This window comes from Neltuma alba, unplaced genomic scaffold, assembly GCF_004799145.2.
Source record: "Neltuma alba isolate B1F8T4 unplaced genomic scaffold, ASM479914v2 tig00012864_pilon, whole genome shotgun sequence".
In the NCBI taxonomy this organism is placed as follows: Eukaryota; Viridiplantae; Streptophyta; class Magnoliopsida; order Fabales; family Fabaceae; genus Neltuma; species Neltuma alba.
This window is the reverse complement of record NW_021637245.1, coordinates 2,367-18,159: the sequence shown is the minus strand read 5'-3', so window position 1 is coordinate 18,159 and position 15,793 is coordinate 2,367. Positions and strand designations below refer to the sequence as shown.

Below are 15,793 nucleotides of genomic sequence, written 5' to 3'. Positions count from 1 at the left end.
TGTTAGTCTTAGCTTATACTCCCTATATAAGTTTCATATAGCTAATTTGCAGGTAACGAACAATTAGTTAAAAGTAATAAATGTGTTCAAAATATAATTTTATTTCCAAATATGCTCTTATAATAAATAAGAAAAAGAATTAAAAAAAGGTATGGGAAAATATGATAAGAGATATTGTGACAAAAGAAAGAAAAGAAATAATTAAGGGAAAAATTAGAAAAAATGTATTAAATGTTAAGATAAACCCAAAGAGCTTTATTCACATGTTATTTATAGGCCTTATTTTCTTTTACCAACAAGAGTTGATTAAGTTGGCAAGGAGTCGGTTTATAACTCATAAAATCATGAGTTTGAATCTTACTATTGATATGAGAATGTTGTTTGTAAACAATCTGTAAATACTTCTATAAGCACTTTTAAGCTTCAAAGCATGTGCTGGTCCTAGTAAGCTTCTCGAACTTAACTCATCTGAATTTTTTTGGCTGGTAGCTAGCGTCCCATTCCGTTTCCGCATTTCCTTAGTATCAAAGCCTTGGGGGGTGATAATAATTTTAATCATTCAAAAGAAAAGGAAAAAAAACAGAGATAAAGGGCACCTGAATTTATGCCCACATAAGAATATAATTTGAAGAACCGCTATAACTATTCATGATGCTATACATGGCACCATACTATCAATGAATAATGACATTCATTCTCCTTTTTATATGTGTGTGTATCTGTTGTACATCCATGTTTTTCAGCTCAGAAAAAAGATGTGTATCTATGCTCAGCAGCTGCTCATGATTTTCAGAACAAGACACGTTATCGGGACGTGACCCTCGCCTCTTCTGCGCGTTTCTTTTCTTTTTGGTTCCCAAATTAGAGGTCCCGAAGTCTTTGAGGGTTTGGGCCCAAAAATGAATTGGGCTGCGGGATTCAATGGGCTAGTCCAGTCATGTGCCTGTATTCTTTGTCCTAGCCCTGGCAGCCCCGTTTAAACTAGGATCAGGATCCTCTGAAAATCGGGACTCTAAAATGGGCTCGCTGGAGACACCCTCAAGCACGGAAAACGGGACTGCACCTGTCGCCGGCGGCGGCAAAACTCCCGCTGCCGATGAGGTACCCTTGCAGCCCACGGGGGACGTCGAAATGGCGTCGGAGAAGCCGATGGAATCCGATCCGTCGAAGAGGCGTAGGATGGGTTTACTTCCCCTGGAGGTTGGTACTAGGGTCTTGTGCCGATGGAGGGACGGAAAGTTTCACCCTGTAAAGGTCATTGAACGCCGCAAGATGCCAACCGGTGACCCCAATGATTATGAGTACTACGTCCATTACACTGAATGTAAGACCTTCAGTTTATCGGAGCCTTGATGTCGCCCGACTTTGAATGGTTAGGGTTTTCGTTATGGGGTGGCTGAGCGAGTCGGTTCAGGTTTTGAAGTTATGAAAACGGGTTCCGTAGCATAATAGTTACTTGATTGATATCTGTGAACTTGATGCTTGGTATACCTGTTTCATAATAGTTTTCTGATTATCACTTCATGTCAACAGTTTTGAGCCTACTATCTTCTTGTCATTTCGTATCTGTTTGCCTTTGGTAGAAGTTCTAATTAATTGCAATTGTGAGCTATCGTATTAGTCTCTGATTTTTTTAGCTTTCTCTTATTGACAGTTAATAGGAGGCTTGACGAGTGGGTGAAGCTAGAACAACTTGACCTTGATTCAGTGGAGGCTGTTGTTGATGAGAAAGTGGAGGATAAGGTAATAGTTATATTTTGGCCAAATAGCTCTGCTTTTCCAAATCCCGCGGTTTGGTAGAATTTGCATATGGAACTTGGGGTATTTTTATTGAAATTTACTTATTCTATGAAAACAAATTATTCCCTTTCCTTGCTTTCAAGTTTGGGTAGATATGGTTAGCAAGAACTATTCCTCCATTTATTGGTAGCTTGGAATGATTTATACGTACCTGCTGTCACATGGGCTGGCCATCTTTTATGCTAATACCGTCTACCTCTCATTTAGAATATTGCATTTGTAAATTCCTAGGTGACAAGCTTGAAGATGACACGCCACCAAAAGCGGAAGATTGATGAAACACATGTAGAGGTATTGAGTTCTCATCTCATTTCCTGATCAATTGCATGCTTGGAAATGTATATAGTTAGTTCTGCAACCGTACCAGCTCTTACATTTGAACAAATTTATACGTGAAATATGCATTTTTCTGTGCTAAGCTGCTTATATGGATGAGCAGTACTATAAAAGGAACTGAACTATATCACGACCTTTCAAAAACGAAAGCCACTTCACAAGCAAAGAGAAAAATATTATTACTTATTTTTTTATTTGGTTTTGTGTGGTTTTCAGAGAGAAACTGACTCATGAAGTCTGATGAAGCATGTAGTTTGGTGATATTTACTGCATGGTCAATTTTATTAAAATCAAGTTAAAGCTGCACTAAATTTTCATGCTGATAATTGCATTCTGCTATGACAATCTCTGCATGCTCGATCACATGCATTTTATTAGGCTAATCTGCATATTTTGGTCAAACTATGCAGTTGCTGCTCTGCTAGCTTTGTCACAGATTTTGTATTGCTTCATTATAGGAGGGGCATGAGGAACTGGATGCTGCTAGCTTGCGAGAGCATGAGGAATTTACAAAAGTGAAAAATATAGCCACTATTGAGCTTGGAAGATATGAGATTGAGACTTGGTACTTCTCCCCATTCCCACCAGAATATAATGACTGTGTGAAGCTGTACTTCTGTGAATTTTGCCTCAATTTCATGAAGCTCAAAGAACAGCTTCAGAGGCATATGGTAAGCTGTGCCTCAAATACTGCTTCCGTTTTCCTTTTATATTTCTTTTCTTTATGGAGCGGGTGTTCTTTGGTTCACCTTGCTTTTTTCGAGAGGAGTACACATCTGATTAGTTTGAATAATTTCTTTTCTCTTCTGCTTGGCGGTCTCTGTTTTCTTTTTAGGATGTGTAGTTTGCTTCAACTGTTGTTTAGTTACATGTATTCTTATCAGCACCGTCTTATAGAAGAAATTTATGGTGCTTATTGAATTCCAAAAAAGGAAAATCAACATAAGGTGTGTTATCTCTGCACCATTATAACCCACTTTCTACCTTCTGAGGAGCCACAGCAACTGTTAAAATTTAATCTCATTCAGGTGTTGATTTTTTTTTTTTTTGTGCACGGAAAGAAAAAATGAGTGGAAAAGAAAAGAAAAGCATCCCAATACATACAATTGTGCACGCCCATGTTAATATTTGCCTGAACATTTGGAGGTTTTTAAAGGTGATGCCACATTTAATGTTTAGTTGGGATGCATCCTTAGAAAACTTTTGAAAGATTTAGTTAAAACATTTTCGCTTCACATTTAAAGTCCATTCTATTTTATGAAATTTTAATTTTTAGATTTTCAATTTATTTGGTTTTCATATCCTTGTTTTTAGTTGGAATTTTTTTCCTGAAACCTGCCCCCCCTTCCCTGCATACTTATCCCCTTTAAGAAGTAAGTTTTAGGTTTACGTACTTGACCTGAACTATCTTATATACCTTTTCTCTGCTCCTTGTTCATGCAGAGGAAGTGTGACCTTAAGCACCCCCCTGGTGATGAGATATATAGAAGTGGTACTCTGTCAATGTTTGAGGTATATTTTTATCATGCTTATGTGGCTTTGCTATTACTAGTTAATAGTCATTATTTTATCTTGTTTCTGGCAATTGATTGTTATTACTAGTTAATAACCAATATTCGATTGTGTTTCTGGCAATTGATTTCAAAGATTCTTTTTTCTCTCAGCCTCGTTTCTCTGATAATTTTTAAGGCTTTGTTGATCTCTGCTGTTGAAGGGCTTCCTGTGTATTACAATCACCATTGGACTTATTTTTCTCCCTCTGCCCTTTTCTCTTTTTTCCGTTTCCATGAGATGAGATCTACAACAGTTCAATTTATGTATTGATCTCTCAGTGAAATTTTATCTTTGATTCATTTTAATGTGATTCTACTTAATCATTGCCTGACGTTGAATTTTTCTTGTTAATTTATTTGCTGATACACCTCATTTCAATGGTAAAGAAGGACACCATGCAATCATTTACCAGTCAATTACTAACTATAAACTAAATATAGTATTCTCCTATCTTACGCTGTCTCTGTGTGGGTACAGGCATGCGTGTTTATTGTTTTTTCATTTGAAACTTTCTTGTTTGCATTTTGTGGCTGCCTTCAACTATTACTTGTCTGTAAAACAGGTCGATGGCAAAAAGAACAAGATTTATGGGCAGAATCTCTGTTACCTGGCAAAATTGTTTCTTGATCACAAGACCCTCTATTATGATGTGGACTTGTTTCTGTTCTATGTTTTGTGTGAATGTGATGATCGAGGATGCCATATGGTTGGCTATTTTTCCAAGGTAATGCTATTGCTTTGTTGTCACTTGCTTTGGTTTTGAATGGGGATGTTTCAATTTCATATTCGACCTTCCAATGACTTTTGGACCATCTACTTTGTCTGCCCTAATATACCGAATATGGACTTTTTAAAACTTTACAAGAACACGGGTCATTTATCATGTAGTTTAGCTCCCTATTTAGTTATTTATTTAATAAAATAACTGCCCGTCCAAGTTATTCATAGATAGGCAGTGCAAATAGTTTTGTGACCTGAAGCTCCTAACTCTCACCTGTTTTCTTACTACTGTTGTCATACTTATTGGTTAGTATTTTTCAGTCTAACTTTATTAATACTTGTTACTACGTTTAATCATGAAGGAAAAACATTCAGAGGAATCTTATAATTTGGCGTGTATCCTCACCCTTCCACCCTACCAGAGGAAAGGCTATGGCAAATTTCTAATAGCATTCTGTAAGCTCTATATCTCTTTGGATATTGGGTCCTATCTATTTGTTTTAGTCTTGTATGAGCAAAATCCGTTATTATTTCAAACATGGAGCAGCATATGAACTTTCTAAGAAGGAGGGAAAAGTTGGCACACCTGAAAGACCCCTTTCTGACCTTGGGCTGCTGAGCTACCGAGGATATTGGACCAGGGTTCTGTTGGACATCTTGAAGAAGCATAAGGGTAATATATCTATCAAGGTAAGCATCCTTTGCATTTCTTTCACGGGATATACCTATTACTTTCTTTGCTCAAAAAGTGAGTCAGTTATTTCTATTAAAGAAATCAAGCAATTATGAAGTCAAGATGTTTTCTGAAAATAGAGTTCTTTCAAGGGATTGATTTTTCTATAACGTTGGTTGTTTACGATGCGGCATTGAATTCCTCTTATAAGGTGGCTATCGTTGAGTGATCTCCAAACTCAATCACTTATAATGCTGAAAAATCATAAGGAGCGAAAGATATTGAATTATTGATTAATTTACGACATTATTTATCTGATATTGCGCATGCTCATGATAAATACAAAGGCTATGCTACTGAATCGGATACTTTTCCACAGGAGCTGAGTGACATGACAGCCATCAAAGCTGAAGACATATTGACTACCCTTCAGAGCCTAGAATTGATCCAATACAGGAAAGGACAGCATGTTATATGTGCAGATCCGAAAGTGTTGGATCGCCATCTGAAAGCTGCTGGAAGAGGCGGTCTGGAGGTTGATGTTAGCAAATTGATCTGGACTCCTTATAAAGAACAGGGGTGATGGTGACAAATCATCAGAGACACTTATACTAATGTAACTTGAGCTTGTATGAATACAGATTCTAGGTTAGAGTTGTTAAATATGTATGTATTAGCATAAAAAAGGTTTGTTATGTACTTGAATTAGCACAGGAAGTTTAATAATCCCTATCCCTTGAAAGGAAAATCAAAAGACCTTCGTAGTTGCTTCTCATCGTGCCCATTTTGTTTCTCATGCCCAACGTTGTGGACTTGAGCTGGTTTGGCCGGGACGGCAGAGCTGGCCTGAGCACATGCCGTCGAGTCTACTCATGTTGGTAGTGAATAGGCGAGTCCCCTTGTGTATATGTATTATGTATGATGATTTGTGAATACTATGATTTCTGGCGCGGCGCGTAATTTCCATAATATCATGGCCATTCAATTGTGACATTGCGTTAGCCCTTGTCTGACATTACAATTGAAATTATTTAAAATCACGTTTTATGTAAGCGTAGATAAAACTTTCACGTTTATTTTGCATTTCATAAATTATGATTAAAAAGTATTTATAATCCATTCTAAGCGGTTTTTAATTATCAAACGTTGTTTGTGTTTATAAAAAAACGATGCTACGAGTAATTTACAGCTCGTGAACTATGTATGGGGGCTATTAAAACGTGAAGACGCCCCCGTGTCAAAGCATGTGTACGGAAAGGGGTGGGTTCGTGGGGCCCATCATTCGTGTCTTGCCGCGCAGAACATGCGTGAACTTGCCGGCTCATACCCAACCTTCCACAGAGTTTTGGACTTCTGACGATGATTCTCTCCCATATTTTTTTTGAGTGTAGATAAAACTACTTTCACAAATTTATTTTATATTCTGTAAAATTATTTTTAAGAAAACTAATCCAAATGCCTCTCAATCAAAGTGATTTTCTCATGTTTGGCAATACTTTATAAAACGGTGCATAAACAAGGATCTTGCAAATAATATAAGCGTGAGCACATGATTCATCAAATTGGGAGCTGTACGGGCTAACCGTTAACAATATAAACCGTGCATAAACAAGGATCTTGCAAATAATATAAACGTGAGCACATGATTCATCAAATTGGGAGCTGTACGGGCTAACCGTTAACAATGTTCCCAAGGAAATTGCTGTATTGGCCTTGGCTCCCATTTGCTCCTCTCCCCCCCCCCCAAACAAAAAAAAGCAAGAAACAAAGAAGAGATGAAACATGTTTATAGGAAATGTTCAGCTGTTGAATTTTCTTCGCCACACACTCGTATTCACTAAAGCACGCATGATGTTGGGTGAACAATATTCTGGGGTTACTCTTCAACGAGTTTTCAACAGTTTTAAGTTTTCAATCCATGAATGTTTAGAAATATGTGTAAAATTTCATCACCCATCAGTTCGCGCAGATTTCCGACGTCTATGATTTTATCTGAACATTGCGCCCTCTAAGGGTTAAACTGCTCACTTTTCCGCATAACAAACGGCTTTCACTTCTAATTTCCATGAAACAGTGACGCTTCTAACGATTTCTACAATTTCCTCCATAAAGCATTTTCGAGATCCCCATTTCTATGTCCAGAAAACAGATCCATTTTACTACATTCTCGGTACAAAGCTCGTCACTTAAACAGGGACTAAAAGTTGACCTTGTGGTGCAAAGCTTGCCATTTACCCATTGAGTTTTCTGGTTAACCTGGGTTCAAGAGCCTCGATCTATGACCTAGTAGAGCTGAGTCACCATGACGCAGGTACTAATTCAACGAAGAAACTCTTTCAAACTAGAAGTTGAGCACCAAAATCATTTACTTTATGTTTAGAAAAAAATCCCACTCGATCAAAAAAAAAATCGCATTTAATCATACACTAGTAGGCTGTAGAAGATGCCTCGGATGATGAATGTGTTGAAGCTGAAGAGTTCTTAGGGCAACCCCACCTGATCTCCTTTTCCAAAGACTTTCCGCTCCCCTTTCTGCCTCCGATTTCTGTGCTCGCTTTACCACCGGCAATGGAGGGTCCATCTCTTCAATACTTACAGTAACACAACTCTCGCCTCTATTCCTATCATTCCTTGCCAAATCTCTGCGCTTACCACCACAACTTGTCGCCGTGTGAGCAGTATCAGGTGTGTTAGTGCTTAGATTCTTGGCGTAGAAAATCTTTCCGAGTTTGGAATACTTGACCAGAGCAGAGAAGGGCGTTGATGACGAGACGTTACCTTTACTGGTGAGGCTGATGAGCCCACGCGATTGCGTTGATGACGAGACGTTACATTTACTGTTGAGGCTGATGAACCCACGCGATTGCGAGGTAGTAGGTAACCCAACTACTTTGTTGTTCCTCTTCACTTGACCCATACAGCCGATTCTAGGGGACAAGGGATCGTCCGACAACGACGCCGTCCGGTTCCTCCACCGTGGAACAGTCACATCTTCGAGCATGGACGGCCTCGAACAGAGCATCGGCATGAATCTGCCTGTCTGATGATGATGAAACTTGTGGTAGTGATCATGACGACGATGCTGATAATCAGCCATACCGTTCCTCAGTTCCCAAAATTTCAGAGTGAAAGATCAAAGCGAGAGTAGAAGAACAGAGAGGGTGAGCAGGAAGGAAACTGATGAGAAGGATCAAGATAAGGACAAGAAAGACGAAGTCATTTCGGAGTTTACCTGGTATAGTGGGAGAGGTTTTTGAGTTTGTCAAGATTGATGAAGTAGATGGTGAAGTTTTACTTGGTCATGTGGGGGAATGATAAGGAAAGGAGAAAAATGATCGTTGGAAAAGGAGGAGTGCATTAGAAGGCTTGAGCACGGAGAGAAGACGGAAGAGAAGCGGGCAGGACCACTTGGTTGATTCACTGGTTTATTATATTATTGGAGTTTAGCGCAGACAAGATTTAGTTGAATACATTCATGAGAGATTTGAATCATCCTTTAGTTTGTCCCAACAACCAGATGATCATGCTTCAAACTTCTGCACATGTTGCTCCATAAATCTCTTGTTCATAATCCTTTACTCGATTACTGCAATGACATATTTTTCCTTTGTTAAATTTTACTCATTTTAATATTAGTCCAAACTGCAACTACCAACATCTGGGAATGAGGTTTCCGGGAAGTCAAAGGAGTCAAAGACATCAATTACGAACAGCGGCCTTGGCAATATAACCATGCCCTGTTATCCGCCAAAACGGAAAACCTCTGCCTCATCATATTCCCTGTCTAATCATACAAATCATATTATTTGCCTTTTCCTAAACAAAAGAGTCAATAATTAATGATGGGTTTCAGGCCAAAAAAATAATAATTAATAATGGGTTGCAAGAACATTTTTGTTGCGAGAGTCTTTTTCTACGCACAATTTTAAAGCAATATAATTAATACTATTTTTTATTTTTAATATTAGTATAAGATCTCATTTAATTTTTACTTTGGTTCTAAATATAAGATTTTAATTTATTTTGTTTTTTATATTTATCTATTTTTTTAAGATAGTTCTTATAATATGATAGTTCTAGTTATTATATTTGATTAGTAAAGATATTTTTTAAAAAAAATATCCATTTATTATAAATAATTAAATTAATTAAATTTTTTAATGTATTTAAATTAATCAACCAATCCTTATATTAAAAATAGAAGGTAGGATGTGATTTAGTGGTTAGTGGCCTGTACAATTTATTTCTTTAAAAGACGCCTTGTCTAAACTCGGCTTCCAGTGCGATCCGCGGGAATTAAATTACGGCGGCGTCAAAATAGCGTGTTTTGAGGGAGTGGGGCCATCATTCATTTGTCGCACACAATGCACGTGTCTCACTTACGCCACTTACTCCCACCTTAACCCCATGTAACGGTTTAGACTTTTGGACTTTTGACCATCATTTTCTCAGTTTTCCCTTTTTTTTAAAAATTTTTTTGTCAAAATGATTTTCTCACAATTAAAAATAGGGAGAATCTAAAAAAAAATTTAAATTTTAAAATTTTAAGTCAGTCTTATTCACTACAATTTAATAACAACAACAACATTTAAAGAGTAAGTGACAATATATTTTTATAGTCATTCCTAATTTAGGATTTTAAAATTTTAAAAGTATTTTTTTGAAACTTTTCCTTAGAAATCCTTTAGAAAATGTTGTTTGCTTAATTATTGACACACTACATGAATAAAACTCGGGTCAAAGTTAAACAGAGATCTTTAAGCCCAGGCACTATGTCGTGCCAAGTAATTTTTTGCTTTTTTTCCATTTTATAAGGTATACACAATTCCCCCGAGGAAAAGGGGACGGAACATGTTTAGCGGGGCTGACATTGAATAATTTGGTGAAGCCAGAATGGGGAACCAATCACATGCACATCACGTGCGACAAAAATCGATTATATATGATGATGAGTTTGTTTGCGGCCGACAGCCATTGATTGTGGGCATGTGGGAGGCGCGTGGCGGCTCCTTTTGGTATCCTCTCGCATGTTTGGTTCTTAGGCTTATAAATTCAGCGAACACCTCCCATGTAGGATTGGACCTCCCACAGCGTAATTTGTTGTGTGTCATCCAATAATGAATTGGATTAACGGCAATGCCTTCATTATTTGGTGTCCCACAGAAAATGCAAATAACCTTTTCTAATTAACATCACTTCCGTCATATCCCTATGGTTTTATTAGGTGGGTTCTGAAGTCTCACATGAATTGTTTGCTGTTGCGTCAAGAAATCTCAGGAAAAACCACTCATGTGTTGGGAATCACCGTATAGAGTACCTAAGGCAGAAAATTATCAGAATAGGATTTTGTTAAGAAAACTAAAAACTTATCCGCCTAGTCGTCGATCCTGTAAAGAAGCCAAAAGGCGCACACAAAGAAGCGTGGAAAAAGCACAGTAAAGTGGTGAAAAAGAGAGAATGATTTAAGAGTGAAGGGGAAGCTCCACGAGCATATTATTGCCGAAGGATGGCATGCTTGTGTGTGATAGAAAGTTCCGAGGTGGTAGGGTTTAGGCACCAGAAGCTTAACTAACGAATTGAGTTGCACAGAGAAGGCGGCGACTGGTGGGGTTCCATAACCAGCATTATTTGTTAAGGGAATAAAACTTGTGAAAAGAATTTAAAAGGAAGGAGACGAAGCTATGGCGGTGGTGTTTGTTATCACCTTTTAAGTTGTCACAAAGAGCATACACAAGGCTGTGTATGGAAGTGCTGTTCTCATTTCCCAACAAAATTCGAAGTGTAGATATTAAAACAAAACTCTCTGTGATGGAACATGGTTAGTTCATTGATGGCTGTTAATCAGATTTTGCTTCAGATGATGTAGTTTGTAAGGCATGGTCACCTTTGTTTTCTTGTGCTTAAAAGTTTCTGATTGAGAGAGTAGAGGGATCTCGCAAATCTGTTGGAAGCCCAGAAAACAGAGCATGTGCAGATTCCTGGTCAATCTAAAACTCAGCTTCATAAATCGTACGGGCTTTAACAGGAAATATGAAAGCAGGTCATTCACTGCTTGTAACTTCCATTTATGGTAAGTTGATAACACTTGGGTTTGGACAAACCGACAGCACAGCACAAACTGACAAGATACGAGATTGCGCATTAAAACGGTTAATTCTGACTCACAAATTATGCAACTACTATTTAATTATCATAGAATGATGATGTTACATTTGCAGTAACATAATGGGAAGAATTTTCCAAAACAACAAAAAGAAAATTTAGGACAGGAAGAAATTCATCAACCCATTCCGGACGCACACGGATCTCTCTCTGGGAGTCTCTCCTGGAGCCTGACACAACCAACCTGTTTTAAAGGTTTCTTGAAACCGAAGCCTCTTATGTAATCTCTTTTTCCTGTATAAACGAACAATTCAAACTCTTTCCGGATGGCCTATCGAGAATATAACCATCAAACTCAATAACAGATATCAATGATCCAAATGAATGATTGCAAATGTGAAGCTGTAAACTCAACAATGACGATGCTTCGGCCGGAGAGTTTACTGGTTGAATAACAGTTGAATCAAAACTCATCTTTTCAGAGAAGTCGACAATTTAGTTTTATATCATTCGGTAGTGGAGCAGAAACGGAGGTAAATAACTGCCACTTAAACTGACGGCAATAGATTGGGACATAACTAAACTAACGATAATACTAAGATGAGATTGGTAACAACGAAAGATTCTCAAGATATCGTTCAACTACTTAATAACTATAAAATATAACTTTATAACAGTTCTTATTAAAAACAGATTCATAGATTTTTTTTTCCCGGGACAATGAAGGTATAATGCACCTGCATGTTCTCTTTGATGTGAACATTTGAGTCTCAATTGTGAAGCCTTTTGACATCAATTACATATAAATTATTTTGTCCCATTGAAACTTATTGGTGAAACAATTAATACATTGATTATCATTACAAAGAACAAAAGTCACATCTACGAAGAGGAATGTCGATAAATAAAACAAATTTAACCATAAAGAGAAACAAATATAAGACGAGAAAGAGAATTTCAAAAAAAAAAGAAGAAGAGGCCTATCCATATCCGCCGACTTCCAAGAGCAAGACAGAAGGTATGAACAGATCTGTAAATTCATAGTCATGCCGTTCAATTCCAGACTTGAACGAACAGCTTCAATGAAAATAATCAACCAGCCTTAGTTGGGGGTAAAATTTTCATTTCTATATATTTGGTTGGATTCCTGCCTCAAAATGGCCTTGTTAGTTCCAGAGTCAAACGAACAATTAATCCTTCTTCCAACCACGCAAAACCCTTTGATGGAATCAGTTTAAGATAAAGCACTCCAAATAGCTCCTTCCCCTTCACCACATTTTTGGTGGACATATTTAATCTTCTCCACTGATTTGCAGATTCCACTGCAGCTCCAATCAAATGAAGCAACGCATGTGTTGCCTGCCTGCGCCTTCCACTCACAGTCTATACAAAAGCATTAATCCTATATGAGATCCACACCCAGAAGAACCTTTGGTAGTTCTTGAGAGCTGAAATAATCAGATACATCTAACTTACCTGGCGGAGTCCCACAGCACATACTGCGGTCATCAATGTGCTCAACTTCGAGACCAATGAACCATGCCCCAAGCGAGACGTCTTCATTAGCATACTTGTGTAATATTGGCCTGCACTCACAATTTGCACTTCCATCATTATTCTATGCCAGATATACATCACCAAAGCCTATTACTTGTATGCCGCATGAGGGAATGGGCTTAGTATATACATGTCAGTAAATATTATGTACCCATCTTGTTGAAGAATTTAACCTAGTAATGCAGAATAATTTGTTTGCTTTTCAAGCTAAACCCCACATTCCAGCAAATCCAGTTCAGCCGTGAAATGCTAAACTATTAAACTGATTGCTAAATATCAACCAAAAAGTACGCATGTATTGCTTGGCGATCAGTGGATAGTAATTAATTACTCAATGGAAAGTTCTATCCTTACTGGTTAATGGAGATGTAGGTAGCCAGATCCTTAGAAAGTGCGTATATCTGTCCAGTGGCATGGCGGAAGTATTTGTTCCCTTCTTCTCCAAACTTCCAGAACTCAGGCTCGTGATACTTGACATCCCTAGAAGTATGAAAACAGATTCCTAAGATGAAACCATTCCATTACACGGGACACAGAAAAAAATGGTTAAGTGGACTTACTTTCGGGAAAGAACAGGTCCAGATTTCATACACCCGATATAGACTCTTGGTTTTGAACGATGACGAGCAAGAGTTGATGCCAAGACACCTAATTAGCATCACAATAAAACCTTACTTGTGAGGATAACAGGAAACTCAAGAAAGAATTTGAGAGTCCTGAGACAGTGTATACCTAAGTTGACATGGACATCGTCATCCACCTTGACATAAAAATCTGCATCCCATTTAGCAACTGCAGTAGAGAAGAAAGTCTTTGTCTTTGCAGACAGTTCATGATACCCTTCGACATGTTCCTACATGACAATTTGTAATCAAGATTATGATCCCTGCCAGATATCCCGGATCATCCTCACCTAAACAAATCTTATGAACTTTCTTACCAGCCGAAGGAAGTCATGGTGCTGGGCATCCTCTGAATCAATCGCTCGATCAAGAATACTGTTGGAAGTTGCACTGAGACAACCGTAAACATCCATCATGTCAGTTCCATAATGTTGTGGTTTGCAGCCCATTATCTCAGATAAATAAGTATTGAGTTATGTGATAATTGAGCCTATCATACCCAGAATCCAAAAATAGTTTTTCCCAGCTGTTCTCTTTCATTAAACAAGATTTTTTAAAATATCCCCAAATCTCTAATTCTTTTAACGCCTAAATTTGGAGAATTTCCTGATTTAGCTAAACATTGGCTGTCAGAGTAAAGGAATATGTGAAATAACCAGAAAAATGAAGTGATCTTAAATGGCTGGAGCATAAAGAGCATATAAGAAATGACAGTGTAGACTTCAAGGAAAGAAGCAACTTCAAGAACACTTGCCGTCAATAGCATTTGGCCATTTACAGTTAACAGGCAGATCGAAAATGGGTTTCAACGAGCTTGCAGCCGACACTTTAAACACTAGTGATCGGTGATCAGTATCAGTTACGAAAATGCGTAATTCTATCCTGAGTTAAGTGATCATATGGTTAATGGATAAAGCTTTGCAGCCAGAATCATCCCAGTAAATTACCTGTGGCCGATCATAAATCTGATGATAATTCCCTTCTCACGTTCCAATCGAAGGAGCTGTTCCCCTGACCAAAGTATGAGCAAAACCAAACTTCCATAAGTAATCAATTCATCACTTGCAAATAAAATCATCTTTCCACAACAAATTCGTTACCTTGTGGCATCCAAGTCTCCCTAACTGAATCTCTCCGCTTCCTGCTACTGAAAGCTGTGTTTATGCCAATCACTATAAACGCCTTCTTCCTGGGAGCTGCTTCCGTAGATTTATCAGAGGTGGTCGCCCCAGAGCCATCTGAGACCCCCATTTCTCGAGAACTCCTAGCTGCTGCTAATTCCATTTGAAGCATGGAAACTTGTTTGTCCAGAGATCTGGCATGCCTCCGAAGAATCAAACAACAGTAAATATTCAACTACAATCGCCACTGCAGACAAATCTAGCGAAATGGAATTAGATTCAAGCCAGCACTCACTGAATAGCTTCGTGGGTTTTGTAAACTTCGGTTATTACATCCTGATTTGGCACCGGCTTCTGATATAGCAACAAAACCCAGAGATTTCAGAATCAAAGAAAAGAATCAAACGCTTTTAGAAATGCAATTGAAAAAACAGAGGCAAAAAAATGCCTTTTCAGCAGTAGACTCCTTGGAGACGACTTGCAGTTCTTTATTATTCCGACGCAGCGAAACAAGCTGGCCGTTTGATTCAGTTGGTTCCCATATCCTGCAGCAACCGCCATTTCCAGTCACAACAGAGTTCATACAAGTGAAATATGAAAAGCAAGCTGATTCCCAAGTTTTAAATTGTTTTCTTTTTCTTGCTCAAAAACAAAAACGGAAAGATCAAAGTAATTGAGATCCAGAGCGAGGAAGAGACCTGCTTGCGATGAGCATGCCCAGGAGGAACGAAACGACCGAGAAAATGGGAACCCATTTGGCAGCAACCTTATTGGAGTTGCGATACTTCATTTTCCAGTTCTGAATCGAGCTATGGGTCTGTTTCAGAGAGGTCATCAAAATGAGAGAGGGAGGGGAATGTCAGAAAGAAAAGGAATGAGTCTTGACACCTCCTATCACAAGTTGGAGATCATGTTATCACTACCGTTAAATTCGGGATTAAATAGATTCAGCATAGCGAGTTTTCCCCTAGACCGTCAAAGGTTCGGCAAGACAAAGCTGATTACCTATGACATTTATTGCCTTCTCTCCAATGGCGTCTGTCGCCAGTCACGCCTTAAGTTTAGATGTATGTTATAATTGGACACATTTGACCTGTCTTTGATTTATTTATTATTCTCATCGTATCAGGACAAGAAATAAGGAAAGAAGAACTTCATTTTCATCACCAAGTTTTGTGCCATTTACAGCTACAGTTAAACCAAGTGTTCATTCATTACAAAATTCTTTTTCCCCCTCCATTATTTAGCTTCAGTTCCAAGTTTTTACAACTAAATGCAAATAAATCGGTCAACAGCCAATTGCCTTC

The 15,793-nt window shown here is 38.1% G+C and overlaps 3 protein-coding genes across 5 annotated transcripts; 1 reads left to right on the top strand and 2 right to left on the bottom strand.

The window, feature by feature from the left end:
* The first annotated feature begins 1,002 nt into the window (after positions 1-1,002).
* LOC114731947 (histone acetyltransferase of the MYST family 1-like) lies at positions 1,003-6,052 on the top strand. Its single transcript, XM_028919209.1, has 9 exons — positions 1,003-1,324; positions 1,655-1,743; positions 2,032-2,091; positions 2,595-2,807; positions 3,580-3,648; positions 4,253-4,414; positions 4,773-4,866; positions 4,958-5,100; positions 5,463-6,052. The coding sequence occupies exons 1-9, from the start codon at positions 1,018-1,020 to the stop codon at positions 5,664-5,666; spliced, it is 1,341 nt and encodes a 446-aa protein (XP_028775042.1). The 5' UTR covers positions 1,003-1,017; the 3' UTR covers positions 5,667-6,052.
* Positions 6,053-7,212: 1,160 nt separating this feature from the next.
* On the bottom strand, positions 7,213-8,349 carry LOC114731948 (uncharacterized). Of its 2 annotated transcripts, XM_028919212.1 has the most exons (2): positions 7,916-8,349; positions 7,213-7,861 (listed from the first exon to the last, which is right to left on the bottom strand). In XM_028919212.1, the coding sequence occupies exons 1-2, from the start codon at positions 8,178-8,180 to the stop codon at positions 7,503-7,505; spliced, it is 624 nt and encodes a 207-aa protein (XP_028775045.1). In that variant the 5' UTR covers positions 8,181-8,349; the 3' UTR covers positions 7,213-7,502. The 2 variants fall into 2 exon arrangements, with proteins under 2 accessions (XP_028775045.1, XP_028775044.1); XM_028919211.1 differs by having other exon boundaries at positions 7,213-8,349.
* Positions 8,350-12,268: 3,919 nt separating this feature from the next.
* On the bottom strand, positions 12,269-15,381 carry LOC114731909 (beta-1,3-galactosyltransferase 7). 2 transcript variants are annotated; one of them, XM_028919165.1, is made up of 11 exons: positions 15,185-15,381; positions 14,935-15,031; positions 14,782-14,840; positions 14,466-14,689; positions 14,313-14,376; positions 13,683-13,755; positions 13,475-13,595; positions 13,303-13,390; positions 13,097-13,222; positions 12,662-12,771; positions 12,269-12,568 (listed from the first exon to the last, which is right to left on the bottom strand). In XM_028919165.1, exons 1-11 carry the CDS (start codon positions 15,319-15,321, stop codon positions 12,420-12,422), a joined length of 1,248 nt encoding a protein of 415 aa, XP_028774998.1. In that variant the 5' UTR covers positions 15,322-15,381; the 3' UTR covers positions 12,269-12,419. The 2 variants fall into 2 exon arrangements, with proteins under 2 accessions (XP_028774998.1, XP_028774999.1); XM_028919166.1 differs by having other exon boundaries at positions 14,466-14,680.
* Positions 15,382-15,793: the final 412 nt, after the last annotated feature.